This window comes from Pieris napi, chromosome 1 (genome assembly GCF_905475465.1).
Source record: "Pieris napi chromosome 1, ilPieNapi1.2, whole genome shotgun sequence".
In the NCBI taxonomy this organism is placed as follows: domain Eukaryota; kingdom Metazoa; phylum Arthropoda; class Insecta; order Lepidoptera; family Pieridae; genus Pieris; species Pieris napi.
Genome location: NC_062234.1, coordinates 1468437 through 1483315, shown reverse-complemented (window position 1 = coordinate 1483315; position 14879 = coordinate 1468437). Strand labels below are relative to the sequence as shown.

General features: G+C 33.7%; 2 protein-coding genes across 3 annotated transcripts; both read left to right on the top strand.

Moving 5' to 3' along the window:
• The first annotated feature begins 3 nt into the window (after nucleotides 1-3).
• Nucleotides 4-12341, top strand: LOC125052172. 2 transcript variants are annotated; one of them, XM_047652817.1, is made up of 7 exons: nucleotides 4-193; nucleotides 6765-6864; nucleotides 8106-8399; nucleotides 9055-9208; nucleotides 10228-10371; nucleotides 11013-11218; nucleotides 11918-12052. In XM_047652817.1, exons 2-7 carry the CDS (start codon nucleotides 6795-6797, stop codon nucleotides 11974-11976), a joined length of 927 nt encoding a protein of 308 aa, XP_047508773.1. In that variant the 5' UTR covers nucleotides 4-193; nucleotides 6765-6794; the 3' UTR covers nucleotides 11977-12052. The 2 variants fall into 2 exon arrangements, with proteins under 2 accessions (XP_047508773.1, XP_047508764.1); XM_047652808.1 differs by having other exon boundaries at nucleotides 5-193; nucleotides 11013-11214; nucleotides 11918-12341.
• Nucleotides 12342-13187: 846 nt separating this feature from the next.
• Nucleotides 13188-14645, top strand: LOC125056320 (putative transferase CAF17 homolog, mitochondrial). Its single transcript, XM_047659396.1, has 2 exons — nucleotides 13188-14426; nucleotides 14499-14645. The coding sequence occupies exon 1, from the start codon at nucleotides 13355-13357 to the stop codon at nucleotides 14378-14380; it is 1026 nt and encodes a 341-aa protein (XP_047515352.1). The 5' UTR covers nucleotides 13188-13354; the 3' UTR covers nucleotides 14381-14426; nucleotides 14499-14645.
• The last annotated feature ends 234 nt before the right edge of the window (nucleotides 14646-14879 follow it).

Here is a 14879-nt window from a genome sequence, read left to right as displayed (position 1 = left end):
GGCTGATTCAGTCACCCACAGCAGCGCATAGCAGTTACCGCAAAATATTTCACTGTATTTTTATTATATATTATATTAACTTTTTATAAATAGTTTCGCGTTATCAGTTTTAGAATGAAAATGTAAGTCATTTTATATGGAATGCACTTTATCAGTTATAGGAATTGGATGGATTGAATATTATTGATAAAAGGTATGTTATTCAATTGTATTTATTTGTTATTTTAACTTCAGTAACAATTACATGGTATTTATTATCCTACAAGACATAACTGCGTCCATGATTCACGCATAATGTGTAAAGGAGGTTCTGTGTTCGATACCGTTGAAACAATTGTTTTTATGTCTGATCGTTTTTATGACAAATATCAACTAAACAAATTTTGTGTTTGTAGGGGTTGTACAGAATTACTGTAATTAAAATATCAATTATTTTTTTGCATACACGCATTACAATGTCAAACTGTTATTGCTAAAATATCTATTATTTTACAGTATTTCCATTAAAAGTAATTAGTTTTCATAAATAGTATACAGTAAGGATTTTAATTGTGTTTCTTCCAATTTTATTAAATAGAAACATTCCTGAGATTAGTTGTCATGGAGTTTTTTAAAAACCTACGTTTTCAAAATTATATCACATTATCTCATCTTGTTTACTTTTAGACATGATCTGTGTGTTCGCTACTATAATAGCCTTGAAAATCTTAATTCTCGGGCTTTCCTGGCGTCATTTTATAAGGATAATTATTTATTGTTCAAATATAATTGAAAGAATTAACTGTAACTTTTATTTGTTGTGCTTATTATAATATTTTGCGGGTTTTGCCTTTGTAGTAAATCTATTGTTTACTGCAACAACTTGCCTATCTTGTTTATTGATAACTACCAAGATTATATCTGTAAAAAAAGGAATGAAAAATGCTTTAAATTATTCTTTACTCAAACTTACAATATAATATTTTTTATTTCATTTTTATTAAACATATTTTATATTTACAATCAAGTATACAGTATTTACAATTTGCTTAACCTACAAAGTAATAATATAAATTATTAAATAGAAAATCAAAACAAATTTAAAAAGTTTGGTCCCTGTGGCAGTGTACCTTTAACGCTATGGTAGGGGAGCCCAAGAGGGGATTTCGGGATTTACTAAAGCGCGGCAGATTAATATATAGGGGGATACCTTGTACCCGGTTAAGTACCTCCACAAAATATGAGGCCCATATATAAGGCCGCCCGTGAAGGAGACAGGATCAGATTAGTAAAAAAAAATTGACCTACAGAAATTCCCGAGCGCGTCAGATTAAGGTAGGGTGAGTTAATTACATCCTAAAAAGTGTATATTCCACTAATCTGACAATTTGAGAGTGACGGAAAAAAAGGGGAGGGCAACAAAGTTGTAAAAAAAACCGTCATCTCGACATTCTCGAGCGTAGCTAATTTTTTTTTTATTTTGAAGAAATAATTCAAGAATAATGAAAAATATATAATCTGACAATTTCCGCAAGCCGAAATAACAAAAAATCGTCGATAAAGTTAAATGCGTGCAGCTGCGTGATGCCTACATTTCCTTTAACCGATCGGAATCTACTAAACGGCGTTCTAAATATTTCCCTCAAAATTACATTTCCTGTGAATTTGAACCGATTCGGACCGATAGATTTTGAGAAATTTTGAAAAATCTAAAAAAAATAAGAAATAATTTTTTTTAAGTGGTTTCTTTATTGATCAACTTCAAAAACTAATCCGCCTTTGAGCTTGAAAAACCACGTCGATCGCCACCAAGCTCGTCAAAAGCGGTTGATTAGTTCGAGAGATATCGTGAACGAAAGAATCCCGAAAAAGTGTTTTTTCGGGATTACTCCGAAATTTGTGGTTATATCAATTAAAATTGCAAAATTACTTATGATGATGATAAAACTGCGTCGAATGCCGCCAACCGCGTGAAAATTGCTTGATCCATTCAAAAGTTATTGCGGTTTGAAAATTCCAAAAATAGTGTTCTATGAAAATTCTATCAGACTTTCGAGCTGGGAGAGCTCAAATGCATAGACATGTTATTTCTTTGAACTCAGCGAGCTCAAAATATCAATTTTAAGCGCCCAGGAATGGAAGTAGCGGGAAGTTGCAGGGATGGCCCTTTCGGTGAATCGTTTTTCTAAATTTTTTTTGTCAGATCAGGCGAATCCCTCTAGATAATCGTCAGATTATGAGACAGTACGTTTAGAACATAAAGATGAACCACATATATCATAATCTGACGCGCATGAGTATTTCAAAATCGCGATTTTTTTTTGCATATTATGAAAATGGCCGTGGGTTTGCGTCCCATCGAAATCGTCAGATTAGTGAATGAGAGCTTATTTTTGGTGCACTTAACACTCCCTTAGAAAATCTGACGCGCTCGATAAAATTTTTTTTTTTTCATTTTCAACCCTTAAATACAACCACCCGCATCATGCAAACGATCAGATTAACATACGTACATTATTAAAAATACGTAGGGCATAGATGCTATCAATATCTGACGCGCTCGAGGATGTCCATGCAACATTTTTTTTTACATATTTAACTATCTATAGCCGCTTCCCCCACCGATGAAAAGGAATTTATCTTATAACATTTTTTTCTTCTTATCATCCAAGCTTTGCATCCCAATAGGTCTCTACGACGCTCGAGTAAATCCCCATTTAGCATCGTGGGCTCCCCTACCACTAGCAGAATTTCCTCGTTGTATTGCGATACTTATTCGTTGAGCGAGAAAAGCACCATGGTGTCATCGCTACTATCTACTAGACGCCAATTTAAACCTTTAATAACTGTGCACTTGAACTTCACGGCCCAAGAGTCTCTATTCCAAAGGGAACAAAATCGAAGTTGGAGGAAAGACTCTTATATTTGTGCCTTTTGCTTTATTCAAACTATATTGGTCTTTTATATAATACAATAAAAATTATTCAATATAAACGCAAATTTATTACAATACTTACTCAAAAGTCCCAGTGCTTTTCAGTAATCCTGGACAGCGAGAGTCCCTAGACATATTTTTGAAACAATAATTAGGCAAAATATGGGCAACCCAAAAACGTTACCACACCGATATATTGAATGGTTCACATTATACTTTTACTGAAAATTGTTATTATATACAATTATTCAGCCCAGCATCTTTCTATTGTTTTTGGTAGACCGTTTATAAATCAGACAACAGCTTCACGGTAGCCACGCGTTATTCAAACATTTTATTCTTATTAAAAAAATAATGGAATTTTGAATTTTTTTAACAAACATTAAACCACTTTCAAAATGCACTAAAAAGTAATATAACAATATTTTTTATTTGATAATTATTTATGTAATAGATGGCCCAAATTAAGTCACTCCTTCTCCATTCATCCTGAATCGAAAACGGGTTCATTAAGAGATAAATTAAAAAACTATCCCCTAATCTGGATGCCGCGGCGCGAGTTTTGAATATTTGATCCAGATTGATCCACGGACGGAAAAGCTACGTTTAAAAAAAACACATTGAACGAAAAATTTACGTTGATATTTTTTAACTCACTTGAAAGTGTTACCGAGCCTCACCTACAAACGCATAGCTTATCGGAAATCAATGACAAACTGATAAGGATATACATATAAGTATACCTGAGTATGTTTTAAATCGACAGTTAATCAGTAATCTAGTTTTTAATACGAACAACTTTTTTTATCAATTTCTTATAGTAGTTTTAGTAAGTAAGGGTAATTTTTTTACGGATCAAATCCCATCCTTTTTCCCTCCGTCTAAATCTCGGTCTTGGAATCTAAAGTTTTAGATTTGTATAAATATGAACAAGACTTAAAAATTAGTTTGCCAAAAAAGTTTTACTTCTGACATGTGTACTTTGTACGCACGCACTTTTTTTTATTTACTACTTTTTTGTTTAGACACACATCTTCGAAGACTTCTTTACTTACACTGTTAATTTTTACCATTATTATTTAAGGCGCAAACTAACTGTTGTGGTCTCTGGCAAAATAACCAGCGCTGTGGAACACGTCTGCTCCACAGCATAATCCTGAGCCAGGGCCAGTTACAACCACAACACACACACATTACACACTTAAAATGTACCTTATTCCTTTTGTTCCATATTTTTTTGTTGTTTTTCTTTTTTGATTCTTATTATTTTGTGTGTATCTGTCTGTGTTTCGTTAATAAATGTTATGTGTCTATAATATTATAGTTCTGTAAACTTTCTCTATGTATAATTCTTGTTTATCGTGACTTGTGTACAAGTAGGTTGGTAGATGGCCAAAGTTACGCCATGCATGCCACAATTCACAAACACAATACCGAATGTGAAATTACGTCATTCAGTTGACGAGATTATGAGTTGAATTTAATTATAGACTCTGATGGAGTTACGAGATCAACAAACTCAATCCAATACAATGTATATTAAGAGGTTTTTTGTCTGTGTTTACTACACTAGTCGGAATTTAAAACATTTTCAATTGTGGGGCCCCTTTTTTGTGAAGGCCCCGGGAGGTATTTCTTATTTTTGTTTCTGTACAAGTGGCTACTGCAAAGATAATTGAAATAATCAATATCTGTATCCTTGAAAGAAGAATTTAAATTTATTGACGTGAGACAGAATACGAAATTCGATCCGTCGATGTCCGTCGTTCCACAACTGAGCGTTTCTTAAGGCAGTTTTTGCCGCGCACCATATTGTGGAACCATTGCCCATTGAAGTATTTCTGAACCAATTCGACTTAGGGTTCTAGGAAAAGGGCGTACCAATTCTTAAACGGCCGGTAACGCACTCGCGAGCCCTCTGCCATTGAGAGTGTCCATGGGCGGCGGTATCACTTAACATCAGATGAGCTCCCTGCTCCTTTGCCTCCTGGTGTAAGTTTCTCCTTTAAACAAGAGAAATGTGACAGACACAATATGGCGTACAGTGCATTACAGTATTTGCAAACAAGAATTTGATTACACTTCTACCAATCAATGTCTATGTGAATCCAACTCTTGACGCTGGATTTAATAAAACTTTGTATCGATAATACATTGAAATATTTCTAAATCGTTGCAGTGTTCTAAAAATCTATTTTAAAAAGTTCATTATTTTATGACCACGCGCGGTAGCAATGAGAGCACATTGCGATAATTTTAGACCGAATTTCACAAATTTCCCCAATGTGATCTCATGATTTATTATTCATGATAATGTACACAAGCTAGTGATTCATACTTTTTAATTGATGTATACGTGAAAAGAACCACGCTGTGTTGGCTTGCACCCAGATCTGCGATATCTGATTATTCGGCTAATTATATCAAATTATCATTTCAAGAACTGCAGTTTAGTATTAATAAGATTATATAAAGCTCGATTAATTCAGACAAAAATCACTTAGCTACTTATGACTACAAAGTAACATTCATAAAATATTTAACGCATAAATATCTTTCTCAAAAAACATGTTTTTTTCAGCGCCCAAATCTATGGCAAGTAGCAATAATCGACTATAAATTTGCTGCCTATTTGTGTCAATGCATAACATTGTTTCGCAGACAATTGGTTTTCTTTATAGGCTTCTTACATAATATGCATTTCAATCTAAAACAATTATTATCGTTTCCTAGGACAAACATATACATCTTTTTCGTTTTACACAAAGCCATGTTAAAAATCACTATCATATAAAAACACACGAACTATCAAAAGCTACGTAGTAAAAACAGGTTGGCCTTGATGTTTGACGTGACCGTGAAAACACATTTAAAATGTAATAAATGTATATTTTTTTTGTAATTCTTGCACTAAGCGAAACTTCAATAAAAGTGACTATAACTTTTCTCTTTGATTCCGTTTGAAATATTTAATTTATTTCGCGATGAATCGAAAACCAGCCCCTTCAAATATACGCATGCCTGGTAAACTAAACCAAGGTGTGTGAATGTCGCAAATTTAATATTTAAATTGGGCGTCGATAAATTTTATTGTTACGGTCAATTATACAAATGAACACAATACAGTCCTTTGGGAATAGGAAACACTAATTAATTCCATGCATATATATTATCAGCGACCACAATTTTCTGCGATAGTAACCTAGTATCGTAACAGGCTTATTAATTATTTTTCTGTTTTATCCTCATAATAATTACTTCAAGCAAATCGATACAGATTAATGAAATGTTCAATACAACTTTTTATTCATATTGTCGGTTATAGATCATAATTTGTCTAAATTATGAAAATTAAATTCATACTCGATAATTGTCAGTCTTAGGTAACCTACCATTTTTGAGCGTTTCTAAGTTGTATACTACAAAAAAATATTTATTTATTTCGTGATCCTACAGCTAACATAAATTATATATAATAACAAATAGTTACACTGAAAATATAGCCAGAGATAGAATACATAATACATTTAATAATATAGAATACTATTACAATAATTAACGATTTTAAGTATTGTTCGAGTGGCAGCTAGGTGAGGGGTACCGGGTTCGATTCCCGGTTCGAGGGCAAGTTTTAATTTAATTTAAAATTTGTTCTCGGCCTTTGGGAGGGTTGTGCGGTACCGGTCGAGTGCTTTAAAAACCGTACATGGAGGACATGGTCGAATTTCTAAAGACAAGCGAATCATAAAAAATCCTATACTTGACGCTTGCTAATGCACAAATCGTGCCAGAGCCATTAAAAAAAAATAAGTATTGTTCGGAAATAATACAATAAGATATTGTGTTGCAGATTAAAAATGTGAACAGAAAAACAACAAACATGACTATTCTACTTTATGACAAGTTGGATTTGGACGAAAAAGCGTCGAACAAGCTCAAGGCATGGAAAGGTTGGTTAGAAATCTATTTCCTAATATGAGTTTAGAGGATTTTTAGTACATTTAGAAAACTCAAAGGTAAGTTAGGGAATGTGTCGTTAAACATAATATCGAATCCAAAGCTATAAATTCAGTATCGAGACCGATTAGTTGCCACTTAAATTAAGACTGTTTTAAACATTCGTCGCCAAGTTTAACAAAATCGACGCTATGTGTAAGGCACTGAAGACTTTTCATATATCTATTGCTTGTAAAGAAAAATTGTCGACAAAACATACACATAAACTAAGCCCATAGACCGTTAGGAGTATTAAAAGCACGCTAGTAAGTATTATTTCGTTTTAGTCATAGAAACAAAACAAAAATGCAATTTACACCCATCAATTATTCGATACCGATTGTTTACATTGCTATATACGGCGATTGTCTGAACGTTGAAGGTGATAAAAGTTTATTAACACATCTCAATCGATACGCCCACCTTTTTAGCAGACAATTCATAAATAAAATAATTAAGTAGTTATTGCTAGTGAAATCTGTGAACATATAGATTTATTATACAATATTTTCATTAGACTAATATCAAGACATTACTTTAAACATACATTACATAGATACATCTCATATCTTTTGTTATCCGACGTGTGACATATCCCGTGTCCCCGAAAATAGCTGGGATATGAGGGACTCGTCACTCGACCCACACCAGAATTTCTGCTATTCGGAGACTTGATGGGACTTCCTACAAGGCCGTGGAAAATTTTCTTTTCTTTTTTGAAAACTTTTTTTTCTTTATCTTTATCGCTAATCTTATACATTTATTTAAAAAAAACAGCTTTATATTTTGTTGTAGTATTGGATTATGTTTGATAGGTAAATATTACCCTGAACCATGGAATACTTAATGTTAAAAGATTTAATTATTTGTGTCGAAGTTGAGGAAAATTTTGAATTCCACGATGTAAGCAACTCACAATTTTCTTCGAGTAATTTTGTAATGAAAGATAAATTGTCATGGTCAAGCATGTTCAATAAAAGTTAAAAATACGATGCTGATTTCGTACCTACAATGTCTGTTACTGTGGATTGCGGTTAAAAATTGGCGTTTATCATGTACTCAATGGTTTAGTGTAGTTTATTATCCAAAACAGATATTGCGACATTTTTAGCAATGACATCATTCAAAGTTTTAAGCCCCAAGGTTAGTTTTATATTTGGTACAATCTATTTAAGACAATTTAAACGTTTTTTAGCGTGGCATTTAATTATTTACGCGCTTGCTGCCAGCTTCGCCATTATGAACTACGTATTTCTTCAAAACACTATGCAGCTAGTCGACAATAACTGTGTGCTTGCTCCGCGCCAGTTGAGCTTCAAAATGGTGGATGTGCCAATAGAAAATACGCTCAATCAAAATGGAAACTACAATGCTCAAGATGTCAAAGCTAACAGTACTGATGTGACTGAAAAAAATATAATAGACGAGAACATAAATGATACAGAGAGAAACACACAAACACACATGATGGATGACTTGGAAATTTCAAGTAAGAATATTTTTTTCTATTGAAACATTGTCTGTGTATTAGAATTTTAGGCGCGGTTTATAAAAATTCATTTAAATCATTTGGATTAAGGTTAAAGCAGTAAGTGGAAATCTGTAGCCTCCCTTGTTAGGAATGCTTAAGCTACAATATAAATATAAAGACTTGAGAGGTGTCAAGGGACACCCTGATGGAACGAAGTTCCTTTCGATTAATTAGTGAAGGAATTGTAATATTTATTATGTACAAAAAACTTGTATACACTCAACAAAAATAAACGTCGCGACACGACACTGTTCAATGCGAATTAGAAAGAAGAAACGAAAATAACTGGCTTGCTTTCTATGAGAGAGAGAGACAGATCTAGAAACGCGGCACGGCTTACAACTATAGCAAAAAGTGTCGTTACAACTTTTAGTCTTAATTTTTTCCGTCTAGACCCCTTTCGCAACGCGCGATAAGGAACTTTGTTTCAATACATAAATATGTTTTATTAGATACATGATTATTGTATAGACAGTAAAAACTGTTACAATGTTGTGTCCGCATCTAGGCCTCTTTGTACTTGTTGGACAACTTCGATTCCCTCGGAAACACACTTGACTGTTCACTTGATTGTTTGTGTTACATGTTATTTTTATTAAAACAAATGTTGCAGCAATGGAAAGCCGCCTAATCCTCGACACCTCCCGAACACTGTTCGGTCAAGATTGTGATCTCGCGGAGTATGCGCCAGTGATGTCTTTGATAGTTGCTGCGACTTGGGCCACTCTCTTCACCATGTGTCCAGGAGGCGGACGTCCTAGATCCGGGTATATCTTTATTTATAATTATCCCAGAAGTCAAAGAAGATCTATGCATGCCGTCATTTTAGAACTAACAGAAGCTTTGTAGGAAGCAAATCTTTAATATCAGTTATTTTGCGTAATTTTCTCTAATTCGATATTTTTTTTATGGGACGAGCAAGCGGTAACTTTGAATAAAGTGATAACCGCCGCCCATGGACTAGCGGATGTGTTTCCGACCTTTCAGAGAATGGTCTGTTTTCATGGCCCCTAAGTCGTATCGGCTAAAATATCTACCTCTAGCAGCTGGTTTGACCAAGACGTGATGCGCGGCAAAAAGTGCTGTGTTGTTGAATACCAGGCGTCGAGATAGAGGATAGAATTTAATAATGTAGACCGAATTCTCGATATCTTTATCTCTCTATCGGAATCTTTCTGAACTTGAAGGCTGAGTCACCATGACTAATACTAGGATAAGGATCAAAATGTCAGAATGTTTCAATCAAATGCTAAAATACTAACTCTTGGTTATTTCTTGTATTGGCTGTGCAGTGTAAGAGATGCTTATAATAAGATACATAAACGAGACTTAGCGCGAACTATGATTACATTCCATTATATTGAAAAATGTAATTAAACTCAAACTCACACTCAAAATAACTTTATTCATATAGGTAACACACTTAGGAACGTCAACAGAAAAGATGTTAAATTGATTCTGAATTTACATTTACTACCAGTTCACAAGTCAAGGGCGTAGAGCGGACGAGAAGAACTGGCAACTCTGCCACTCTTTTTAATAGCCAAGTTTTGAGTCATACAAATAAGGCAGAGCCATAAAAATTTTAACTGGAACAAATCAATCCCAAGTTCATTTAAATAATCGTCAAATTTATAAAAAGCTTTATTGATTAATTTAAGTTTAACGAGAGTTTTGAATTTATTCAGTGATACTTCTCTAATTTCGCTTGGGAGTTTGCTTGTTTCGGCTGTAAATTTAACCTCAAATGATCACACTCACTGAAATACGATCAAATTGTTTACAGTCTTCGCCAGCCGTGGCGTATCCTGGCCCCAGCACTAATATTCGCTATCGTGATGGTTATTTTGACTGGAATAAGTTTCACTAAGACAAACAACGGCCTGGTGGATTTCTGTACGGCGTTTCAAAATGTTACGAATGCGACAACGTAAGCTCTTATATTTTCAAAGATTTAAGTTGGTAGATAATGCTGGTAGGCCTAGAACTGGTGATTTCCTCGCTCAACGAATAAGCATCGCAATTCATGCGTTCCATAACCAAACCAAACTTTTTAAATTAATATTTCTATTTATTTTTGAAGTTATACTTCTTTAGGCGCGCACCGTGACACAAAATAAACAGAATGAAGTTCTAGGTGGCATGAAAATCGATAATAACTATGTTCAAGTTGTATATTCTAGTATTTTTATATTTAAAACACGTGTTATATACACAGTACAATTAAACAGTGAGAATAAATAAATATTATTTTGGTGTTTTAATTAAATCAATTTCATATACGACGGTGATAGCATTTACTAATAATAATTTTAATATTTATCGTTAATCACTACTGCATTTAAGTTATTTTTTTCCATACGCCAAAGAAGTATAACTTCTAACGCGTGTACATTAGTACACACTCTTTTTTTTATTATCATTTTAAGGCAATGGCGAATTTACAAAATTTCAAGGTATAGGCTAGGTAATAAATTAATCATTGTTTTATTATAAATACACAATCTATTATTTCTAAAATCAGTTTTATTTTGTGAAATTGTATAAACATTAAAATCCCGTAATATCCAGGTGTTCGTCTGTGGATCCGTATTTAGAGCGATCATGGCAAGCGTCTTGGTCTTTCGGGGCGCGTACAGCAGCGACGCGAGCTGCGAGCGCTGGCGTATGGGCTTCTTGGGCTTGTGCAGTCGCTTTGTTCCTCATTCGGTGCCTGGCAGCACCTGACTTTGAAGTGCGACGGACTGGAGCTTACTTGAAAGATCCTCAAAATGTAGGTACTGAGTTAAACATATATTTGAAAAAGGATAAAGCACTATCGTATATCCTGTTGCAATTATTTTTCCGCTCTGATATTATATATAATTATGATAAATATAATTTACAAATAATAGTCTACAATCAATCGAATCAATAGATTATTATAAGACAATCTACAGGTACGTAAGAATTTCTAAAGCTGTCCATAGATCATAGAGCTGTCCAGAGAAGCGCACGTACGTACCGGGTACGCTTAAATCTTTAATTAAACTAATGTATAAAGCTACTTATTCTCTCCCCCTCAAACCAGCACATAAGCTAGTGGAAATTAATAAACGACTAATACATTATATAAGAGTCTATATTCCAACTTTGATTTTGTATCCTTTGGAGTAGAGACCTTTGGGCTGTGGGGGTTCAAGTACACAGACGCTAATGAAAGATTTAAGCGCCGCGTGCTATCCTCGGTCACTGAATAAGTATCGAAAAACAGCGAAATGCTGCCAGTATTGAAGGTACCTACGTATACACTGCCTTAGGGACCAATCTTTCTAAATTTGTTGTAATTTTCTATTCATAAATTTTTATTTATTATTATTATTACGATGTAGGTATATTTATAAAAAGCTCCGATGACCCGTGGTCGATTCCCGATGATACAAAAAGTGTTTTTTTAAGTTACTTATGGTATGCTGTAAAAGTATTTTGTTTTCCAGAAACTGACACCATATTTGCGAAAAACCCGCCGACAGCGAAGAAGCGCTTCGCCAACTAAACGAGATACCACCTCTGTAAAATCGGAGCCTACCATAACTGAACTAGTGACGGTCTCCATTGAACATGAACAGGATACGGCTCCAAACTCAGCTCAAGGCTCACCCCTGAAACATCCAATAGAACCTACAGTTATGAATTCTCCATACAAACAAGATTGATTATAGAAATCTTGCTAAAATTCGCGACTATGCCAATTGAAATGCTCAATAATAAACGCGGAATGTTTAGTTGTAATATGAAACTTTTATAAAGCTTGATGTGAATTATTTATTGTTAATAACTAATCTTTTCTTGAGATTTCGGTTAGCTTAAGATGTACGTAATTTGAACACAATTTAATTATTAATAAATTTATTCAAACTAAAAAAACAATACTTTTATTGGGCATGCACGTACAAATCTAACTCAGATATTTAAATATCTGGTAATATTTTTAAGATTTCAGATTAAATAGATTTTTTATTATTGGTAAGGTAATAAACTACAGAGGTTTCATATATGAATTTTATGACTACGCTAAGTATATACGACTTCTTTATGTTAATTTTAAGCCTATTAGACTTTGTATCTATAATATATTGCAACGTTATCGTCACTAGTCAATAACTAATGTATTATAACATGTGTTCGATTTTTAAAAAAATACCTCGCGAACGCATGTAAACTACTCGTTCCCGCGATTTCATTATCCGTGAGTAGCACTAGACTAGGACCTCGGCTTGGACCGTCGCGGGAAGGTCAATCACCTGAAGGGTAGGCGAAAGCCTTCCCCGGTGAAGGCAGTTTTTTACTCTAATCTGAAATTTGAATATTATTTGCCGCGCGGCAAAAACTTTTTACTCGACCTAATATAAATTTTTAGGTAGGACCAAAAGAAACTGAAAATGCAAGGTGGGCCAATAGATGTGTCCAAAAGTGTATTACTGTTAAACAGCAAATTATAACTTCTCTTTTTACAACAAAGTATTTTGTGCTAAGGAGTGACTATATGTAATGTTTTATTAAACTTTGTTTTCCTTTATGGCTCTGGCTTTATTAAACTTGTTAGAATAAAACTGTTATCGCCAAAGTTATCATATTGATTAGTGAATAGTGAATAGTGATTACTGAATACTGATATACCTAGATATACCTATTACTTAGCACAGATAGTATTTAATTTAAGCGAGTCACTGTATCAATGTCATTCGTCGTAATTTCTAGCATAGCTTTGCTAGTCTGTAGAATCAGTCCAGCTGATTATTATGTTTACTACATATGATTTTTAAATTTTATTTATATTTTTGACGAATAGCTTAAAAATAAAATTGAATTCTGTTAGGCAGTGTTTTGTCGTAATATTTATCATTTCAACAAATAGTTTTTCGAAACTGATCATGATATATCAGGTAAACAAATACTTTTGCCAAAAGTCATATGTTACCAAACACTTTCTGAAATGCATGCACCATTGCATAGATCCACAGAGATCTATTCTATACCCTCTAAAAAGCAAAAGATTGCTGCTGGTCACGGGAAATGAAGCCTCAGTATTCTTACAAGGCCTCATCACTAATGACATGCGACATTTTGAAGAAGGGGCCAAGTCAGTTTATGCTATGTTTTTGAATAACAAAGGCAGGGTTCTGTTTGACACCTTAATACACAAATGGGGCAATGACCAGTCCTACATGTTAGAATGCGATCAGAAAATTGTTAGTTCTCTTGAGAAACATCTAAAAGTCTTTAAATTAAGAAGAAAGGTTACAATTGAAAATATTCATAGTGATCATTATAAACTGTGGGCACTCATAACACCAAAAGATAAATCCATTGACGAGAATATTGATCTTAAGGGTGAGGTGAATATATATAAGGACCCTAGATTATCCGAACTAGGACATAGGATAATATCTGCAATAAATATTACCGAATCTCAAGTTATAAATAGTCTTTGCAATAATGTCACTGTTGATAATAATGAAGATGGATATAGATATTTTAGATACAAACTAGGTGTAAGTGAAGGTGCTGATGACTTACCACCTGGCACAAGCTTTCCTTTAGAAGTGAATTGTGATTATCTTCATGGAGTTAGTTTTCATAAAGGCTGTTACATAGGGCAAGAAGTAACAGCTAGAGTCCATCATACTGGTGTTGTGCGTAAACGAATAATGTCCTTAAAATTTGCAGAAAGTGTAAAAGAAAAAATTGAAAACGACTCAATTATAACTGCCAGTAGTAATCCAAAATCAAACTTAGGAAAACTGAAAGGTGTTGCTGATAATTACGGTCTAGGCCTCATCAGAATTAAAGAAGCTCTTGATGTAAAAAGTTTAAAAATTGGTAATTATATAGCAGAAGCTGTTAAACCAGACTGGTGGCCAATAGAAGCTCCAAAAGAGTTGCAAAAAAGTGAATAGAATATGACCATTATTTTCTTGAACTTAAAGATTTGATTCTAGCTATGTAGGTATTTACCAGTTACAATTTTTCTCTATTTAAAGTTTTATGTTATACATGCCCTTTTTTTTGTTTCAGATAAATGGAGACATCTAAAGAAAAAGTTGATGAACCTGTATACTATGACTTCACATGCAGTAGCTGTGATCTCAAAGAGAAAGTTCATTATAAAGGAACTCAACCACCATTTTCACGTAATATACAATTAAAATTCACAAGTTATGTCATGAAGGATCCATTTAGCCTTCCAGGCAAAGGAGAAATTCTAGTTCTAGGCTCAGACTGCGCAATATGCAATAAGGCTGTGTGTATAAGTAAAGAATGTAGTATATTTTATTGTAAGTTATATTGTCTGGCTTGTGCTAAAATAAATATTGAAAAGTTTCCCACTGAAATTAAGAGTAAGATAATTCAGTTGTCTAAATAAATTAATTGTATTAGTTTCTTATTATTTTTCCT